At 34.7% G+C, this 20,803-nt stretch overlaps 1 protein-coding gene across 2 annotated transcripts; it reads left to right on the top strand.

The window, feature by feature from the left end:
- Positions 1-45: 45 nt before the first annotated feature.
- Positions 46-19,412, top strand: LOC127873863 (activator of 90 kDa heat shock protein ATPase homolog 1-like). Of its 2 annotated transcripts, none has more exons than XM_052417922.1 (9): positions 46-272; positions 6,312-6,391; positions 6,845-6,955; positions 7,246-7,331; positions 9,515-9,635; positions 10,365-10,432; positions 11,813-11,971; positions 15,373-15,528; positions 17,987-19,412. In XM_052417922.1, the coding sequence occupies exons 1-9, from the start codon at positions 193-195 to the stop codon at positions 18,209-18,211; spliced, it is 1,086 nt and encodes a 361-aa protein (XP_052273882.1). In that variant the 5' UTR covers positions 46-192; the 3' UTR covers positions 18,212-19,412. The 2 variants fall into 2 exon arrangements, with proteins under 2 accessions (XP_052273882.1, XP_052273884.1); XM_052417924.1 differs by having other exon boundaries at positions 47-272; positions 15,373-15,474.
- Positions 19,413-20,803: the final 1,391 nt, after the last annotated feature.

The following is a 20,803-nucleotide window of genomic DNA, read 5'->3' as shown; positions in this document are numbered from 1 at the left end:
TTGCTGATTTTAATCGATTAATATTATGTTTCGGGATGTCAAACAAGCACATTTTATAGTTGTATAGTAACTAAGCGGCCTTAAAAACACTAGAAATTTCGAGAAAAACGTGTTTTGTTCAAAACGACTATAAACAAACCATTTTATTATTGACAGAATTGCGTGAAACATATATTTAGCAATTATATAAATATGGCCAAATGGGGAGAGGGTGATCCACGATGGATTGTGGAAGAAAGACCGGATGCTACAAATGTAAACAATTGGCACTGGTAATTTGGTCTTTTTTTTATTTCGGTTTCCGGATATCGTTCGCTCTGTACACTCAAAAGATTGATAAACATCGACATGAAACACGAATGAATATAATGTATTTCTGAGCAGAAGCATGAAGATGATTGGAATTTGGAAGCAAAAGAAGCATATTAATTACATAACAACGGTCTGTCTAAAAGGGTGCTGGAGGTTTCGGTAAATGACAATTGATTTATATAGTAAATGCTGTGGAGGATTTGGTAAATTGGTTTTTATAGAGGTGGTATACCTACAACGAGGTGTTAATGACACCTATTATTGGCTTACAATAACATCAGGGGCATTTATTTGCAAACTGTAGATTAATTTTGAGTTGAGTATTTAATGCTATGCCTACGGTAAAGAATTAAGGGGAATGAATGAGCTACCTCTGAAAAACGAATTCTGTTAGGAAATTGTAGGTAAATTTACGATTTAAATAACGCAATACTGTTTTTCTTATAATTGGTGCTTTTATTTAAATAACATAATAGTATTAATAAATAATGATTTATGGCGGAATCAATGTAAGATCTTCAATTAAGTTTAATGCTATTAAAAAAAGTTTCTTGTTAAATATTGTAGACATGATTTAATAAAAATGAATTCAGTTTAAATATAAAGCGCAATAGTATTTTAGACCACCGATAAACACTCAATTTCTCAATGTATAAACATGAGGTAGTTTGCCAACATAATGAATATGTTGCCCAGCTCTTGCCACGTGGAGGCCACCACTAGTAAGAGCCAAATGTTGAATTTTATATTACATGTTTTATTATTTCCTTCTGGTTGAGAAAAACACAAGAAAAAAACAATATATAAAATCTAATACCTGTACGTACTTAATAAAAAGTAATATAAAGATACACGTTATGTTTTATAATTTTGTTAAGTGCCCGTGCCATTGAACGTTGAGTTAAGCTAAGAGATACACATAATTGAAAACTGATAAAAATGACATCTAACACAACGCCAGCAGAATGAATACACTGTGTAATAGCAAGCTGCTGTGATGATCACTATCTTATCAGCTTAATACACAGGCACCTGGCCACTGTACTGGAACAATGGGTTTTACGGCCAAAATAACTGATATAATTTTTTGCCTGAACAAATCCGTTGAATAAAAAAATAATAAGTGATTGACTTTGTAATCCGTTTTATTTACCGTATATTATAAATAAGCAACAAGTAAAACATGGATACAATATATATATATATATATATATAGGACATATTTGAATATTTCATGTCATTTAAAAAAAAAATGAGGGCGTAGTCACATAAATTAATAAGATACATTTATGACACTGTACAATATTAATACGACACATTAGTATCATTCAGAGTTTCCGCATGCCGATTTAATTTAATTTAGTAAGTAAATTAATTAAGTAATTAAGTAAAAAAAAATCACCTGCATATATACACACTAACAATTGAGCAACAACAATTACCTTAATTACTCGATAACCCGTGAAAACCTTCTCTTCATCCTCTCTTTGATTTCTTATTTGAAAATGACTATGATCATTTTATAATTACCCAATTACATAATAGTTTTATTTTTACCACAAATATGATGTCACCACCAGTATTTTTTTGTAAACATGATTAAAGAAGGAAAACGTTTGTTTATTTCACAGTTTGAAAGTTACTGGTCGTGTATGTAAAAACTCTGCCACCAGTGTTAAAGCATGTTTACGATCTAAACATACATATCTAGATTATTTTAAGAATAATACCTTATGTGCTGACCTGATTGTAAAAAAAAGAAGCGAGAAATTTATTTATATAAGAAACAAACATATTTGATATTAGTATTTTAAACTACCGAAAATTTCTCATTATATAATCATGAGGTAGTTTGCCAATATAATGAATATGTTGCCCAGCTCTTGTAAGAGCCACATTATTATTTTTTTATCTGATACGCTTTAATTAAGTTTTTTTCAACTAATTGTTTAAAAAACATATATAAAAAACAAAACAATCATGACCTAAAGATAAACTTTTAATATATAATTTACCTCCCTTGATTAGAATATTAATAGGTTGAAAGCCTGGATAATTAATATTAACACTTTGCAAACATCTCTAAATTGATAAAATCAACTCCGTACATTTAAACAGATAATTTAATTAGTGTCAAACAACTCAATTAATGTACACGCTTATCGACAAAAGGTGCGATATTCCCTATTTATACCAATTTACCGAAACCTCCACGGCATTTACTATATAAATCAATTTACCGAACTTGTCATTTACCAAACCTCCATAACTCTGTCTAAAATGCGTATATGACTCATATCCGCGGATACAGTGATTTTTTTTGATTTTTTTTGTTACAGCCTGTGGCATTTGGATTGGGAAAATTAGCGCGATAAACCATGTAATTGGGAAAAATAGGGCGATAAACCATGAAATTGGGAAACATTATAAATATGATTATAAGAACAGAATAAAAATTGCTAAGTTCATGTTTGACAGCATTTTTATATTATAAAGTGTTGCTTTCATGTCTTCTTACAACGTTTAGTAAATATCCTTCCACATGGATATTAAACTTGCAATAATCTATAGATCTTCAATATATATGTACTATTATGATTTAATCATAATCTCTTTAAGAGTATGAATTTAATTCAGGATGTTTTTTAAAGTAAAATATGATATGGTGAAAACATTAACAAATTTTAACAAACATGCTTAAGTGTTCTTGCTGTGTTAATGTTGTATTAAATGGAGCTAAAATAATACATTTCATTTGTTTACCTTTTAATATCTTGCACAATTGACATCCTCAGTTCAATGCCATTTCACCAAACTATACAGCGTGACAAACATAATAAAGCAGAATATGCATATGAATCTGATTATACACAGATCCACTAACATATAAATCAAATCATGTTTGTCTCTTTCCATTTTCGAACGATATCCATCTTAAATGCTTTTACTTTGTGAGTAAACTAACTCCAATTTCCCAACACAGATTTCTGTGACGCACATTCACTGCGAAGATTTCTAATAAATATTTGTTGTTGTTCATCTCAAATGTAGTATTTTGCGTTAATTGACACACACATTAAATTATCTCCTAATAGCCATGTGATGTCCACTGTTAATTTTAGTGTTATCATTTTCGCTGCTCATCGCAAACTTCTTGTCTGCTTGCCGCCATCTTGGACGTGTGTAAAAACAGTCGTTAACAATCGGGATACATCGACTATTGACTATATCCTCCGCAATATAGAGAGAGATGTGTGGATAGCAACTTCAAATCGTATTCGGCTACGTTCGCGAACATTCGTAAGTCAGTTGTCATTCGGCGAAGACTCGACAAGCTCGATCGGCACTCGTTCTACGAAATTAACGCTAAATGACATTCTAATCTTATTGGCTTTATTGGGAAAATTTGGTCATATTTTGGGAAATTTTGGTCAGATTTTTGGGAAAAAACGTCATTTTTTGCAATTGGGAAGCAGCCGAATATTGGCGGTAATTTTAGGCAAAAAAATGGGATATGAACGAAAAGTGCGAATATGAACGAATATAGGGAATATTTATGCGTTTTGTGCAGTTTCATGCTCCCCGAAAATATTTTCGGTGGAGCATATAGTTGCCAGATTGTAGTTCCGTACTTCCTTCCTTCCGTCACACTTTTGCTACCGTTTCTCATAGCGCCTTCAATACTTTACCAATCGCTTTTATATTTGGCATGTAGGTACCTTGCATGGACCTCTACCTTTTGATGAGGTTTGAGGTCACTGGGGTCAAGGTCAACGAGGTCGAGGCTAATAATAGACTTCCTTCTGTCACACTTTTGCTACCGTTTCTCATAGCGCCTTCAATACTTTACCAATCGCTTTCATATTTGGCATGTATGTACCTTGCATGGACCTCTACCTTTTCATGAGGTTTGAGGTCACTGGGTCAAGGTCACCGAGGCTAATAATAGATATTTTTAGGTGTTTATGAACACATACATTTACAAAGCGCATCATCGGGGAGCATCCATCAGTTTCACTGATATTCTTGTTTTATATAAACAAATCACTGTTGAATGTAAAATTCACAATATGTGATAAATCTGTTAACATTGCCTCAAAACAGAGCAACCTAAAAGCGGTGCTCCGACTGGTCTTTTCATCTTCGCGGATATGAATTTGAAGTTACTGAAATTTGAATGCCAATGAAAAACACATTAAAATTCATTCGAACGTAACATTACGCATGAACCGAGTGTATTTTTGTTCATACAGCGATTTTCATATAAAAAAAAAAGGAAAGCACATTTAAAAAGCCGTTATCTGATCATATCCGCACTTTTGCCCTTTTTAGTCATATCCCTGGATATAAGTCATATACGCAATTTAGTCGTACCCTAATAACGACACGTTTTAATCCTTATTATCGGAATTTATTCCAGGTGCTAATTGGTTTGGATTTTCCCATCAGTCCATGAGTTCACCCTTTCCCACTCAGAAGCAATGTGAAAATGGCTGTGTGCAAACAGCATAAAACCTGAACAGCCTGCGAGTAGTTGTAAATTGCTTGTCAATAAGTAGCGTAGCGCAATCCACGTTTGACCTTTTTAAAAACATTAAAATATAATTATATGAATGATAGCAATAACATTACCAATATACAAAATGTAACGTCTTATGAACATAATGTTTGTGGTAATCTAGCAGGAAACTGCACTAAATTCACAACAGAGGGCATGATCAATTGCACATGTGTAAAAAAAACACCATATACATTGTTTTGAAACAAAATAGTACCCTAATCTTGAACACTTTCATAAATGAGTCAGCGCCCTCACACTACTTTGGGGGAAGGGGTCCGCGCAGCCCTTAGGAGGGGGAATTTTTTGTAAATGGGGGAATTTTTATAACGAAAAAAACAACAACTATGTTTAACTGTTATAAACATTTTTGTATATATTTTTGTTCCTAAAACAAGCTAGTGCTGTGTCCATTTGCATGCAAAGTCTGTCTTAAACCAAAGATCGCGACCATGATATATCGGGGCGCGATATAAATTGTCAGGTTATTCATGCATGTGTATGTATGCATGAGCATAGTTTGGCAATCTCAAAACACGCTATTTTCCTACCTTATTGAAATATTTGTTATATCCATATGTTATTTATTGGTATAAAACAAAACATTATTCCATGTAAGTATTTTCAAATGCGTATAATTAAATTTGTTATCCAAAACTGTTGTCAAGTTTTATTGTTCAAGAAAGCATGCACAAATGAGACCCATGTACAAAATGACGTCATTCATTCTCATGGAAAGCATGGGCTTTGATAGTACCTCTAAATTAAAAGAAAGTACGTATTTAACATTGTATCTAACGCGCAAAGATTGTTGAGATAGGTCAGTATTGACTCGTGAAATTTACAGTTATAATTGTATACACCTTCATGTGTGCATTGGTGTGTTTCGGCAGTTCAGAGCAAATTCAACAGAGAATGGTACACCCAAAATGACCTGTGATGTTTGGCAAATGGTGTTATTGTTTATCGCAGTACACAGGTGTTAAAGTGATGTACAATGAAAGCAGACATTCTGGTCAAAACTGGATTATGAATGTCAGATTAAACACAAAATAAAAGTGGGTGATAAAAGGGTAAAATACTAGCTTGATATATTAGAGTCAATTTTCAACTATAAATCAGCGATTTTTTATATTTTTCTGAGGGGGAAAAATCAGTTTTTTGGGGGAAAAAGTATATACTTTTCAGGTGGGGGACTGCCGCCGAAATTCGGCGTCAGATTTGATAGATTGAGGGCACTGTGAGTAATGGCATAGAAAGTTGTTTCCAAATGATGCCCATGTAGTGAAATCTTTACACACACGCTAGGGACCACAAGGTTTTTCAATAAAATTTATTTAATATCAAAATTACTTTAAACAAATTCTTCTGGTAATCAATATTTAAAAGATTACACAGGTGGGCAATCTTTGGCCATCTAAAGAACTGGTTTCTATTTCAGGACTGAGAAAAATGCAACCAACTGGTCAAAAGACAAACTAAAAGAACTCTTGACAGGTCTTGTGATAGAAACTGAAGAAGGTATATTGTGCATTTTTTTACCATGTAGTTTTTTACGAGTTGTATTCAATATTAACAAACATTAAACAATCCATACTATAAGACAAGGCATTGAAATCATAACTCTAATTAGAGAGAATAATCAATTACATGTAACTTGACCAGAATAATAAAAAAAAAACGTTTTACTTGGATCTGCATTTTAAATGCATCAGTATCTAAATTTATATGCATGTTAATCATATTTTACATTCATTACAAGCAGGACATTAGCACAACAAATAAATATCACAACAATACTTGATAAATGACTGTTGTGTAATGTGCATACCAATCTAAAATGACTGTTGTGTAATGTGCTTACCAATCTATTGGTTTTATTAGTGTTTCCTTTATTTTGTTTTTGATATAACTTAAAGCTCTCTGATTTTATATCATGCTTTAAGTTCATAAATATGCTGATTATATTGACAGGAAGATGTGAAATTACCTCAGTAAGCAGTATAGAAGGGGAGGCTTCTGCTAATAATAGGAAAGCCAAGTTAATATTCTTCTATGAGTGGGTCATCAATGGAGAGTGGTCAGGTAAATAGTAATGATGTTGTGTTTGCGTGTGTGGCATGCCTGTATCATAATAAGTTGTTGTGTATACAAAGATATAATATGCTTTTTTGTCAATGAAGAAATATCTTTTACAAACAGCATTCATGAAAATAATTATTCCATTAGTCATGTTTGTTTTAATGTACAGGTAATTTGATTTCTTATTGGACCTGTTTTTGTTGAAAAATATTATGAAGAGTTCAGCTCTATTTAAAGTTATTCAATATCTTGTAATGGAAGCCAATGTTACAAACTAAATTGATTTCTTGCAGGAATTATGAAGGAGAGTGATAAAAAGTACAAAGGGAAATTTGATGTTCCTAACCTTAGCGAGGAACATGAGCCAGATGAAATCGATGTAAGCTTCAATACACATAAATCTCAAACTTTCTTAAGTAAAAATTCCAGATATTTGGAAGTGGACACGTATGAGTGGAAGATAATGCCCTCATTTTGTTCCTTCTAAGTTTATATGAAATGAATATGGCTTCCTGGAAATTTTATGTCAAAATGTCTTATATTTTTAAATAGATTTTAGCCTAAAAGTTTTCTAACACTTTATTGTATTTCTTTCTATTTATGTGGAGGTGTTTACATCTATTCAGACAAATATCTGAAGGTTTTTTTATCCCGATTTTATAGCCGAATAACGGCTATGTTCCCAATGGCAAAAGGTTTACTTTTTTCCCAAAATTTGGAAAAAAAATCCCAGTTTAATTTTTTTTTTTTTTTTAGAAGTGTCTAATGATTTTTTTACACCAATATTCTTTCAATTACATGTAACAAAGTACATAATAATGATTTATATGATTTTAATTTGAATTATTATTCAGAGTTATATCAATATATATGGTTGTACTAAAGTGCTACCAAAGAAGGCTACTGAATTTATTTTCCCAGTTTCTTAAAAAATGCCGATAAAATTCCCAAATACAAAGCCATGGGCTATCTTCCCAAAAAGGGGAAGAAAACCCTGATCTAGCCATGATCTTGTTATCAGACACCCCAACTATTTTGGTGCCTTAAACAAGTACATGTATGTGAGCATTTCATTTGAATAGTTGAATACTGGATCTTATTTGACATTTACCTTGGCAAACGTTTTTCCAGTTAGATTGATGTTCTGAATAAATCACCTGTTAAGTTGTCCTGAATAATTTAATATTTCTTGTCCATTTTAGTAAATTGTTCATTTGAAATTACCATAATGCAATATTTTACCAGGTTTTCCAAAGGAAAAAACTGGTTATTAGATTGGGGAATGCGGGCGGGCTGGCTGGCGGGCTGGCTGGCGGGCGGGCGGGACCAGCTTGTCCGGGCCATAACTATGTCGTTCATTGTCAGATTTTAAAATCATTTGGCACATTTGTTCACCATCATTGGACGGTGTGTCGCGCGAAATAATTACGTCGATATCTCCAAGGTCAAGGTCACACTTTGAGTTCAAAGGTCAAAAATGGCCATAAATGAGCTTGTCCTGGCCATAACTATGTCATTCATTGTGAGATTTTAAAATCATTTGGCACATTTGTTCACCATCATGGGACGGTGTGTCGCACGAAAGAATCACGTCAATATCTCCAATGTCAAGGTCGCCACGACTAATAAATTTTTTTTAAAAACAAACTTACAAAGGGGGTTAATTTTGTTTGTTCATTTCAAAAGTTCAGTTTGAGTTTTCTCCCTTTATCAGATTTTTTTTTCACAATGAAAACCTGGTGCTGTGACAATTTTGTCCCTTGTTTGTAAATTATTTTATGCTTGTTTCCCTAAGCATAGTTTTAAGACCGAAGAATCATAGAAAGTAATATTGCCATTTTTATTAACCAGGTTTTTAACCAGGTTTTCCGAAGGAAAAAACTGGTTATTAGATTGGCGAATGCGGGCGGGCTGGCTGGCTGGCTGGCTGGCGGGCGGGCGGAACAAGCTTGTCCGGGCCATAACTTTGTCGTTCATTGTGAGATTTTAAAATCATTTGGCACATTTGTTAACCATCATTAGACGGTGTGTCGCGCGAAAAAATTACGTCAATATCTCCAAGGTCAAGGTCACACTTTGAGTTGAAAGGTAAAAAATAGCCAAAAATGAGCTTGTCTGGGCTATAACTATGTCATTCATTATGAGATTTTAAAATCATTTGGCACATTTGTTCACCATCATGGGACGGTGTGTTGCACGAAAGAATCACGTCAATATCTCCAATGTCAAGGTCGCCAAGACTAAAAATAGATTTATTTTAAAACAAACTTACAAAGGGGGTTAATTTTGTTTGTTTATTTAAAAAGTTCAGTTTGAGTTGTCTCCCTTTATCATATTTTTTTTCACAATGAAAACCTGGTTTTGTGACAATTTTGTCCCTTGTCTTACAATTTAACTTTACCTTTCTATGTGGAAATCAAATTAATTTTAACATTTATGCAATATATTAGCAGCAAATGAAGGTACTGACTTGTTTTTTCAGAAATGTTTATGCTACTGGCTTTACTGCGCTTAAAGCCTTTTTTCTAGACTGAAATTGAATGTTCATATGTATCATTTTAGGTTAATGTTTCTGTTGAAAAAGAAAAAGACGATGGCTTGAAATTAAAAGAAATCATGCGCAAAACTGGGACACCATTGATGCAAAAGCAGTTTGCAACCTATATCAAATGTTTAAAAGAAGGTATGTTGTAATTAATGTGTAAATGTATAAAACATTATCTCAGATTTCTAGTCTAAATAGGTTTTCTACTGCTATTGGGTCATATAGCGATTAACCTGTTCGTTTGAATGTTTTTGCATTTGTCTGTCAATCCATCTATATGTGTTTAACCCAAAGTCTTTAGTCTATAATAAATAATGCCTTCTACAAAGCTTTGATACTTGTATGGATTCTCTTTATAGCTTATTATCAACACACACCATTTACCTTACCTCATTTTCACCAAGACATAAACCTTCTTTTGCAGTTATTATAAGTTTGAAAGTGTAAATAATCCCCAAATGCCCTTTTTCGTCTACAATGAATACTGCTTGCTAGGACATTGCAAACAGCGTAGACCCAGATAAGACGCTGCATAATGCATGGACAACATCTGATTTTATTTTGACCTTGACATTGGTCTATTTTTGGACTGAAACTATTTCAGAAGGTCAAAACTTTGGTTTACTCAAATTAGGTCAATTTGCTTAAAATTGGTTATACTTACTCCAAAAGCTTTAATACCTCCATTGGACTCTTGATATATTCACGGCACTTTTCCTCATGTTTGCCTTGACAAGACTTACTTTTGTACTGAAACTTCGATTTCACCAACGACAATGCTTCCACTGGGGGCATCTGTGTTTAGTTAACAAAGCATCAAATAATTGCTAAATGTTTTTGAAAAAATCAATGTAATATCTGTTTCAGAATACAGCCAAAATGTGATACTACCAACAAAGAATCAGGCAAATGAAAAGAAAACTACAGAAGAAGTTGTAAGTAACATTACTGTGTATTTATTGAATATGGTTTTGTATCTTGTTAAATATTTAATTTGCTATATTGGAAAAAAGGTTAAGAAATTATCATTCAAGCCATGCCCAGGGACTTATGCTTTCGTTTCAATTTAAAATAGACTACTTTTATAGATGATTTACATGATTTTATTTAATTCATCATACTTTGGCACATTATTGTTTGAAGTAACCTGTGATTGTATTGAGATTACAGCTTTTTAACCCTTTCCCACTTAAGTACGTATTTTGACGCATTTGTGGTCCCTTAGAAAGTTACTATTAATTAAAGACCTTCCTTACTAGATTCAAGTTTGAAAGGCTTTATTTCCTTCCTGTTACTCATAGGCTGTCCTGGTTTTATGCTGTTTGCACATAGCCGTTTTCACTTAGCTTCTGAGTGGGAAAGGGTTAAACAATGAAAAATTGATCAGAATTGGGGTTCAAGAGCAAGGATCTGTAGTTCATGCATTTTGTTCTAAAGGTATTAATTACTGAAACATACAAAACATTGTGAATAAGCATTTAAACAAAGTATTATAGCTATAAAATGATCATTTAATAGATAGTTATTTTTTATCTATAGTTATTTTTTATCTGAAGATTGTTATACAGACAATGGTGAACATTGGTGACAAGAAACGAGTAAAACATATTCAATACCAGCTAACCTTTTGGGCCAATTTGGAGCTGACAGAGGTGTTAAAGTTCAGGATTATTCCTGAAATCAGGATTTTGGCCCTTAAGGACCAATTTTGATATTGATATAAATCAGAGGATTTTTTTCTGCAATTTTAAGATTATTGTCACAAAATGTCATCTTAAACACAAATTATTTTACTTTGACATATTGTTTACGAAGTTATAAACAATAGTTAACAAAATTACATGAATTATTAACCCTATTTTGCTCTGGCCCCCAAATGATAGGCTTATTTTCAGGATTTTAGATTTTGGCCAATTGACACCCCTGGCTGAGTTTCAGCCACATTTCCCATCTCAAGCAGAATATTTGTCCCTTTAAATTTGCCTTAAAATTCTTCCATCAATTTAAGCTTTATTTTGGAAAAAAAAGATAACGTAATTTGGACCTAAAATGGCGAAGTTTTTTACAAAAATTTCAGGACTTTGTATCAAAACAAGTTTGATCATATCAATGTAATTAAGCATTTTTAGGGATAATTTAGCATTTGAAGGCATTTGAGTAATCATAACTAAGGAGAATAACAACATGTAATTGTGTCATTATCTTATTCTTATGTAGAAAAAATTAATATCCAAATGTCATTAAAGTCCCCATCCAAAGAGTCTGCAATTTTTCCCCAAAATGTGAAAGTACACCAATATACACATGATTTTCAGCTCAATGCGAAAGTAGAGATGAGTAAGATGGTGATCAACAGCTCACATGCTGCAGATAAAACATCAGTGGGAGTGAAAATTGACACCAAGACAGTGACCCTGGAAGAGGAGTTTGTGTGTGCCCCACCCCAGCTCTACAGAGTGTTCACTGATAAGGAGGTAAGGGGAGCAGGGCTTGTATTCAGGACAGACATTTAATTGTTATTTAAGCAGAGTGTTCACTGATAAGGTCAGGAGGTACTGGATCAGGACTTGTATTCAGGACAGATATATACAGTGCTTTGGCTGAGCCTTAATGTAAGGGTGCACCGCCCTAAAGTTCCGAGACCCTGCCTGCAGTTCCGAGGCCCCGCCTTGCCCTGAATATGATGTACTTATAAGGTATATTTACACTGCAGTGTAAAATTTTGACACCTTTTATGCTCTCCATTGGTAAATAGACGAATAATCTGGGATTTTTATGTCCCCCACCCACTATAGTGGGGGACATATTGTTTTTGCCCTGTCTGTCTGTTGGTCTGTTTGCTCCAACTTTAACATTTGCAATAACTTTTTCAATATTCAAGATAGCAACTTGATATTTGGTATCGCATGTGTATCGCATGGAGCTGCTTATTTTGAAAAAAAATCAGAGCAGCGCAGAAGGAGACAGTGTTTTTGACAAACACATGCCACACATTTTGAGTGGTGAAAGTTCAAGGTCAGGGTCATCCTTCAAGGTCAAAGGTAAAAAAAATAATTCAAAGCGGCGCAGAAGGGGACATAGTGTTTCTGACAAACACATTTCTTGTTAAATGTTGTTATTCTCTGTGATAATTTTTGCCATCTGATGTCAAATACTTTTTACTGGCCCCCAAATGTATGGAGCAGAGTTCGAAAATGATTCTGTCTGTTAAAAATTTTGCTGCCAGTGTCCGGTTTCCTTATAGGTCTTTAGAAAAACCTTTTTAACTCTCTAGAAATCACATTGCAGTCAAATCCTCACAAAACTAAGTCTGATATTTTATTCAAATGATATCTCAGTTGAATTTCGGAAATTGTTCCAGTGTCTAGAAAACATGGCCATGGTTTTCTTTATACGGCTGAAGTGAAACCTTGTTTATGCTCATATGGCCACATTGTTTTATCCATTCTTCTTTAAACTCGGTAGGGTTGCTGTTGTAATGATATTTGGGCCGAGTGCGAAAATGGTTCTGGTCTGTTGAAAAACATGGCTTTAAGGGGGCAGAGCATTTTTTTCTAATATGGCTGTGGTGAAACTTTGTTAACACTCTAAAAGTCATATTTTTAAGTCCAATCTTCAAGAATTTGGTCAGATCATTTTTTCCAATGATAACACAGACACATTTTGAAAATGGTTCCCGTTCTTTAAAACATGGTGGGAATGAGGCGTGGCAGTTTTCCTTATTATGCCCCCCTTCGAAGAAGAGGGGTTATATTGTTTTGCTCATATCGGTCGATTCGTCGGTTGGTTGGTCCGTCCGTCGGTCCATCCACCAGATGGTTTCCGGATGATAACTCAAGAACGCTTAGGCCTAGGATCATGAAACTTCATAGGTACATTGGTCATGACTGGCTGATGACCACTATTGATTTTCAGGTCAAAGATCAAAGTCACAGGGACTCGAAATAATAAAATGGTTTCCGGATGATAACTCAAGAATGCTTAGGCCTAGGATCATGAAACTTCATAGGTACATTGATCATGACTGGCAGATGACCTCTATTGATTTTCAGTTCACTAGGTCAAAGGTCAAGGTCACAGTGACTCGAAACAGTAAAATGGTTTCCGGATGATAACTCAAGAATGCTAACGCCTAGGATCATGAAACTTCACAGGGACATTGATAATGACTGGCAGATGACCCCTATTGTTTGTCAGGTCATTAGGTCAAAGGTCAAGGTCAAAGTGACTCGAAATAGTAAAATGGTTTCCTGATGATAACTCAAGAATGCTTATGCCTAGGATCATGAAACTTAATAGGTACATTGATCATGACTGGCAGATGACCGCTATTAATTTTCAGGTCACTAGGTCAAAGGTCAAGGTTACACTGACTCAAAGCAGTAAAATGGTTTCTTGATGATAACTCAAGAATAATTAGGCCTAGGATCATGAAACTTAATAGGTACATTGATCATGACTGGAAGATGACCCCTATTGAGTTTCAGGTCACTAGGTCAAAGGTCAAGGTCACAGTGACAAAAAACGTATTCACACAATGGCTGCCACTACAACTAACAGCACATATTGGGGGCATGCATGTTGTACAAACAGCCCTTGTTTGGCTTTAGTGAAACCAAACGCTCTAATGGCCACATTTTTTGGTCTCTTCTTGCGGGTTGTTCAAAATTGGGTCTTGTGTGCTCAAAAAAAGTAAAATAAAAAATGTTTACTCTAGAAGTCTTTTTCTTTGTCCAATCTGAATGAAACAGGTCGAAACATTTGATCCTACAATAATGCAGCTAAGTTCAAAAATAAAAATGGACTATTTATGTATCATAAAGAACATTTATTACTTTGAACACCACCTTGTCGTAAAAGTTAAGTTCATTAGTGTCTCATGAGCACGTTAGGGCCTCTTGTATCTATTTGAACCTGATTCTAGTATTAAAACTTATGTATTCTTCTCAACGCTACTTCCAATATATTAATGTGTAAAGATCAGTATCAGGCAAAGGTTGACTAGCTATAACAGCTGCAATATTTTTATGCCTCCCTTTGAAGAAGAGGGGGTTTATTGTTTTGCACATGACGGTCTTTCCGTATGTCCGTCCGTCCACCAGATGGTTTCCGGATGATAACTCAAGAACGCTTAGGCCTAGGATCATGAAACTGTATAGGTACATTGATAAAGACTCGAAGATGACCCCTATTGATTTTCAGGTTACTAGATCAAAGGTCAAGGTCATGGTGCCAAAAAACGTATTCACACAATTGCTGCCACTACAACTGCCAGCCCATATGGGGGGCATGCATGTTTTACAAACAGCCCTTGTTCTTAGTTGAAACTGTAATTGGGGCTTAAATATTGTCATGTTCTCTGACAGCCCTTATAACCATGGGAGACGGAAAACTACAACGGGCGAGGCATGGTATGGTATTGCGCAAGGGGGGGTTAGAGGGTTAGGGTTTGGGTTAGTGTTTGGGGTCGGGTTAGGGTTTGGGTTAGCCTAAACCCAACCCTAACCCGACCCCTAACCCTAACCCTTACCCTAACCCTTTTTTGGGGTTATCACCCCTGACCATGCCTCGCCCGTTGTAGTTTTCCGTCTCCCTTATAACCATACGATAGTAACATATAATACACACACAATTTTGAGTTTTAAAAGAGACTGATCTTATTGTAGAGTGTAGGGTTACATTCCACAGAATTGCATGCTCATTTCCCTTGCTGGAGCTCATAACTTGTTTGGTTATTTGTCATTATAGGTTATTTGTATGACTTTTTCTTCTACCTCTGATTCAATTAGGGCAGTTTGAAAGTGCAAAAAGCCCAAATGATGAAACAAAAATCAGTCTACAAGTAATATGTATGTGTTGCTGTGGGATGTTTCAGATGGTGCAGGCCTTCACGGGGGGTTCAGCCATCTATGAGGTAGAGAAGGGTGGACGCATCTCGCTCATGAATGGCTATGTCACTGGAGGATTTGTAGAACTGGTTAGTACTGGACTCAATGTTAATGGCTATGTCACTGGAGGATTTGTAGAACTGGTTAGTACTGGACTCAATGTTAATGGCTATGTCACTGGAGGATTTGTAGAACTGGTTAGTACTGGACTCAATGTTGTATGGTATTCTGAATTGCCTCAGAATGATTAAGGGTTGCTGGGAGGTTTATAGGTTAGGGTTGCTGGGAGGTTTATAGGTTAGGGTTGCTGGGAGGTTTATATGATAGGTTAGGGTTGCTGGGAGGTTTATATTATGATAGGTAAGGGTTGCTGGGAGGTTTATATTATGATAGGTAAGGGTTGCTGGGATGTATATATTATGATAGGTAAGGGTTGCTGGGAGGCTTATATTATGTTAGGTTAGGGTTGCTGGGAAGTTTATATTATGATAGGTTAGGGTTGCTGGGAGGTTTATATTATGATAGGTAAGGGTTGCTGGGAGGTTTATATTATGATAGGTAAAGGTTGCTGGGAGGTTTATATTATGATAGGTTAGGGTTGCTGGGAGGTTTATATTATGATAGGTTAGGGTTGCTGGGAGGTTTATATGATAGGTAAGGGTTGCTGGGAGGTTTATATTATGATAGGTTAGGGTTGCTGGGAGGCTTATATTATGATAGGTAAGGGTTGCTGGGAGGTTTATATTATGATAGGTAAGGGTTGCTGGGAGGTTTATAGGTTAGGGTTGCTGGGAGATTTATATTATGATAGGTAAGGGTTGCTGGGAGGTTTATAGGTAAGGGTTGCTGGGAGGTTTATATTATGATAGGTTAGGGTTGCTGGGAGGTTTATATGATAGGTAAGGGTTGCTGGGAGGTTTATATTATGATAGGTTAGGGTTGCTGGGAGGCTTATATTATGATAGGTAAGGGTTGCTGGGAGGTTTATATTATGATAGGTAAGGGTTGCTGGGAGGTTTATAGGTTAGGGTTGCTGGGAGATTTATATTATGATAGGTAAGGGTTGCTGGGAGGTTTATAGGTAAGGGTTGCTGGGAGGTTTATATGATGATAGGTAAGGGTTGCTGGGAGGTTTATATTATGATAGGTTAGGGTTGCTGGGAGGCTTATATTATGATAGGTTAGGGTTGCTGGGAGGTTTATATTATGATAGGTAAGGGTTGCTGGGAGGTTTATTTTATGATAGGTTAGGGTTGCTGGGAGGTTTATATTATGATAGGTTAGGGTTGCTGGGAGGTTTATATTATGATAGGTAAGGGTTGCTGGGAGGTTTATAGGTTAGGGTTGCTGGGAGATTTATATTGTGATAGGTAAGGGTTGCTGGGAGATTTATATTATGATAGGTAAGGGTTGCTTGGAGGTTTATATTATGATAGGTTAGGGTTGCTGGGAGGTTTATATTATTTCTTTTGCAATTTCATCATAATGGTGCTTTGATTGCAATCATATGGCAAACTGATGTTCTTCATTTAACAAGGCTTCATACAAATTTAACCAAAGTTTATATTTTAAAGATATTTTTGGACCTAGATTCTTCATAAAGATAATAGATAAAGATAAATATTTATGTCACTGGGGTTCAAGCATTTTACATATATATTCACTCAAATCTGTCAATATTATTGTCAGTTATATAGATATCTTGCCTTTTGCAAAAAAGACAGTATAATACAGTATTCTTTTGATGCCCCCAAGAGAGGTTTCATTGCATAATTTTCCCATATGTTGCAAATATGTGGTCTAGTTGTGCTTTATGTTGCACACACACAATTTGTGAGTTGAATGGTCAAGAAATGTGGAAAAAAAATGGGGAGGAATATCAAATTTCAAATAGTCAGAGTATGAATAAAACTTCTGATTAAGGTCTGCTTGATTAATGAATTACTCTGACATTGTGCAACCATCTAAGCATATCGATAAAATAATGTGTTTTGAGGTATACTTATCTGAAGTGAAGAGTATTTGCTTTGTTTTCCAAGATGTTATTGTTTGCTGCATGATCAAGTTCATATTGCGAATTTATGGAAATAAAGGATACCTTCTAGAAAAAGAACAAAACTATAATATGCCATTTGTAAATGATAAAAATAAATTTGAGGCAAAAAAGTCAGTGTCACATGTTTGATAAAAAAAAAAGAAGTAACAAGAATTTTCGAAATTCTTAGTTATATTTTTATTTTTAACTAAAAGAGTTAAATTGGCTCACGAATTATTGTAAAAAAAAATGTTGCATGCTTTTTCAGATATGGTTTATACACAAAATAGTATCATTATTTTGTTGAAAAGATCAATTTTAAGTTTATTAGTTTGTTTCTCAACAGAAAATGTCCCTACATTTTTATGAGCTGTGAGACATTAGTCCCACCTTTTTGATACTTTGCCAGAACTCTGCCGAAAGCAAATACCTTGTGTCAGAAAATTAAAGCTTTCAACAGGAGCCTAATAAAAAAAAGATGATATACATATCATGCAAAATCAAGGATTTATTGTTATCTAATATATGTAGATTACTTGTTTCTTATTTCCTATTGCCACTCTCAGGTTCCAGAAGAGAAGATAGTGATGAGGTGGCGATTAAAAACCTGGCCGGACGTGCATTTCTCAGAGGTGACGCTTGAGTTTAAGGAGAAGGACGGCAGTACATTATTAAAAGTGAAACAAACTGGAGTGCCCAGCAGTGAATATGAAAAGACAATCGAAGGCTGGAAGGTGAACTATTGGCAGAGAATCAAGCAAACTTTTGGATTTGGATCTCATATATTTTGATGAGCTGCCTTGTTTTCTAGTATTTTGCATGGTCAACGTTTTTATTTTCAAAGGAGTTCCAAGTCTCTGTATGAGGTTACATGTAACCCTTTACCACTTAGAAACGTATTTTGATGCATTTGTGGTCCCTCAGAAAGTTAAATTTAATTAAAAACCTTTCTTACTTGATTCAACTTTTAAAGACTTCATTTTCAACCCTAAGATACTGATGCGCAACTGACAGCATAAATCCTGGACAGACTGCGAGTTACTGGCAAACTGTTCTGGATTTTATGCTGTTTTCACATAGCCATTTTCACTTTGCTTCTAAGTGTGAAAATGATAAGGGAGTGAATTTGTACTGTACTGTTGAAATGTGTTGTTACTGCAAGAAGGGTAATAGAGAACTTTCACACAATTGCCTACATGCTACCATGTATTAACTTTTTTTTCAATCAAAACTAAACAAAGAAGTGAAATAATAGCTCTTGAAACATTGGTTTGTTGAGAAATATTATGGTGATTGTCTGTGTACTTTTTGCTACAAAACACACTTATAACAATTAACATATTATCATTTAAAGTGTTTCTTTGTTTAACAAGTATGGATGATTTCTGTACTTAGCAATTTGAGAACCCAGTCATTATTATTAATGATTCAGTAATTGAGTGTTGACTATGCCTTGTGTTGTAAACTTTGAAAACATTATAAACCACTGCAACATGTAATAAAAAAAATCAGTGTACAATGTTTAAGTATTGCTGAGACCTCCTGACTTATTTAAAATATAAAAAGCCAAGAAAGTTGGCTTGGTTGTTATTATTAACTAATAAAAACGCATGATCTCATATACAGTTGCCCATATTGCATCTTACACACATAATTTACTTTTGCTTTGAAGTAGCTTCAACTATAAAGTAAAGGAAACATTTGTACAATTCAATTCGGTATCATTTCTGTTATTCAACATTCATAAAACCTTGTACACTAAATTGTAGACACTTAAATTTTAAGATCGACATTGTTAAATGGATGATTGCGTCTGCCGTCATACACGTACGGCAGATGCTTTGTTGCAAGTGTATTCACAGAAAGACAGCTCACATTTGCAGTCTTAAATGATGAGCGAATGTTCCTAAAGTGTGTGTATGTATTGTTTAACTGAAAACACTTGATATTCTTACTTTGATTTGCTGAAATAAAGATGCAAATTACACTGAACTATCTTATGAATATATTGTCACTTTTTTGTAGTCTTATGATTTAAGACAACAACACCATAATTTGTTACAAATTGGTATAGAGGATACAATCAGCACAAAAAGCGGCTTGGCAAAACCTCGTCATGCAGCAAAATATATCATACAACGTTATATCAGGCAGATATCAATGAAGCAGTATGATAAATTACAAAACGGCAGTAAATGAATATCGTTCAGTAAATTTAATATTTTTATGCCCCCATTTCTAAGAAAAGGGGGTATATAGTTTTCACACTGTCCGTCGGTCGGTCACACTTCGTGTCCGCTCTCTAATTCAAATAGATTTCATCCGATCTTTACCAAACTTGGTCAGAAGTTGTATCCAGACAATATCTAGGTCAATTTCGAATATGGGTCATGCCGGGTCAAAAACTAGGTCACGGAGTCACTTAGTGCATTTCAAGGATTTAGCATGGTGTCCGCTCTCTAATTGAAGTAGTTTTCATCTGATCTTTACTAAACTTGGTAAGAAGTTGTATCAAGACAATATTTAGGTCAAGTTCTAATATGGGTCATGCCGGGTCAAAAACTAGGTCACGGGGTCACTTAGTGCATTTCAAGGATTAAGCATGTTGTCCGCTCTCTAGTTTATGTGGCTTTCTGATTTATTTTGATATTCTAAGACATTTTTATGCCCTCGATGGAGGGCATATAGTGATCGGACTGTCCGTTCGTCTGTCCGTTCGTCTGTCCGTCCGTCTGTCCGTCACACTTTGCGTTTAGATTTCGAAAAATGCTCATAACTTCTATGTCGCTTCAGATAGCAATTTCATATTTGGCATGCATGTGTATATGGACAAGGCCTTTCCATACGCACACAAATTTTGACCCCAGTGTTGCCAAAATACACATGTGAAGTACATATATTAACTGTCAATAAATAATTCAGATTGAAAACAAGTATAATAATTCAGATTGTGAAAGTTGAAGACTGGTTTCATTGAGTATATTCAGGAGAGCCATTGAAGTACAACGCTACTTTTGCCCCAAGCACTGCCTTAAGCGGTATTCACCATATATTGACACATATTGTGCGAACTTAAAAGTTTTCTGCACCAGAGAAACATACAATTTTCTGACTACTTTGATCATCAAGTAAGCTGAGCTCCTATTGTTTCCTCTCTATCTCTTTTTTCTACTCCAAAGCAGTATGTTAATTCTGAAAATGTAAAAATATGAAAAAATAAAGAGGGTGATATATAGAAAACACGATAGTTATTTTTACAACGAAAAAATATCTACAAACTGCAGCAGATGACATCTGTAACAAACAACAAAATTTAAATATTGAACACCTGTTATGCAGCAAACTAATAGTTTAATAAAATGTAGGCGCTGTATTTCTCAAAA

The sequence above is a fragment of the Dreissena polymorpha genome, chromosome 3 (assembly GCF_020536995.1).
Source record: "Dreissena polymorpha isolate Duluth1 chromosome 3, UMN_Dpol_1.0, whole genome shotgun sequence".
Classification (NCBI taxonomy): domain Eukaryota; kingdom Metazoa; phylum Mollusca; class Bivalvia; order Myida; family Dreissenidae; genus Dreissena; species Dreissena polymorpha.
Note: the sequence above shows the minus strand (reverse complement) of the source record. Positions and strands in the feature narration are given on the sequence as shown.

Coding starts and splice junctions, on each gene's coding strand:
- LOC127873863 (XM_052417922.1), top strand. CDS start 193: ATGGCCAAATGGGGAGAGGGTGATCCACGATGGATTGTGGAAGAAAGA. Junction 10,433..11,812: donor AGAAAACTACAGAAGAAGTT/GTAAGTAACATT, acceptor CATGATTTTCAG/CTCAATGCGAAAGTAGAGAT. Junction 15,529..17,986: donor CTGGAGGATTTGTAGAACTG/GTTAGTACTGGA, acceptor TGCCACTCTCAG/GTTCCAGAAGAGAAGATAGT.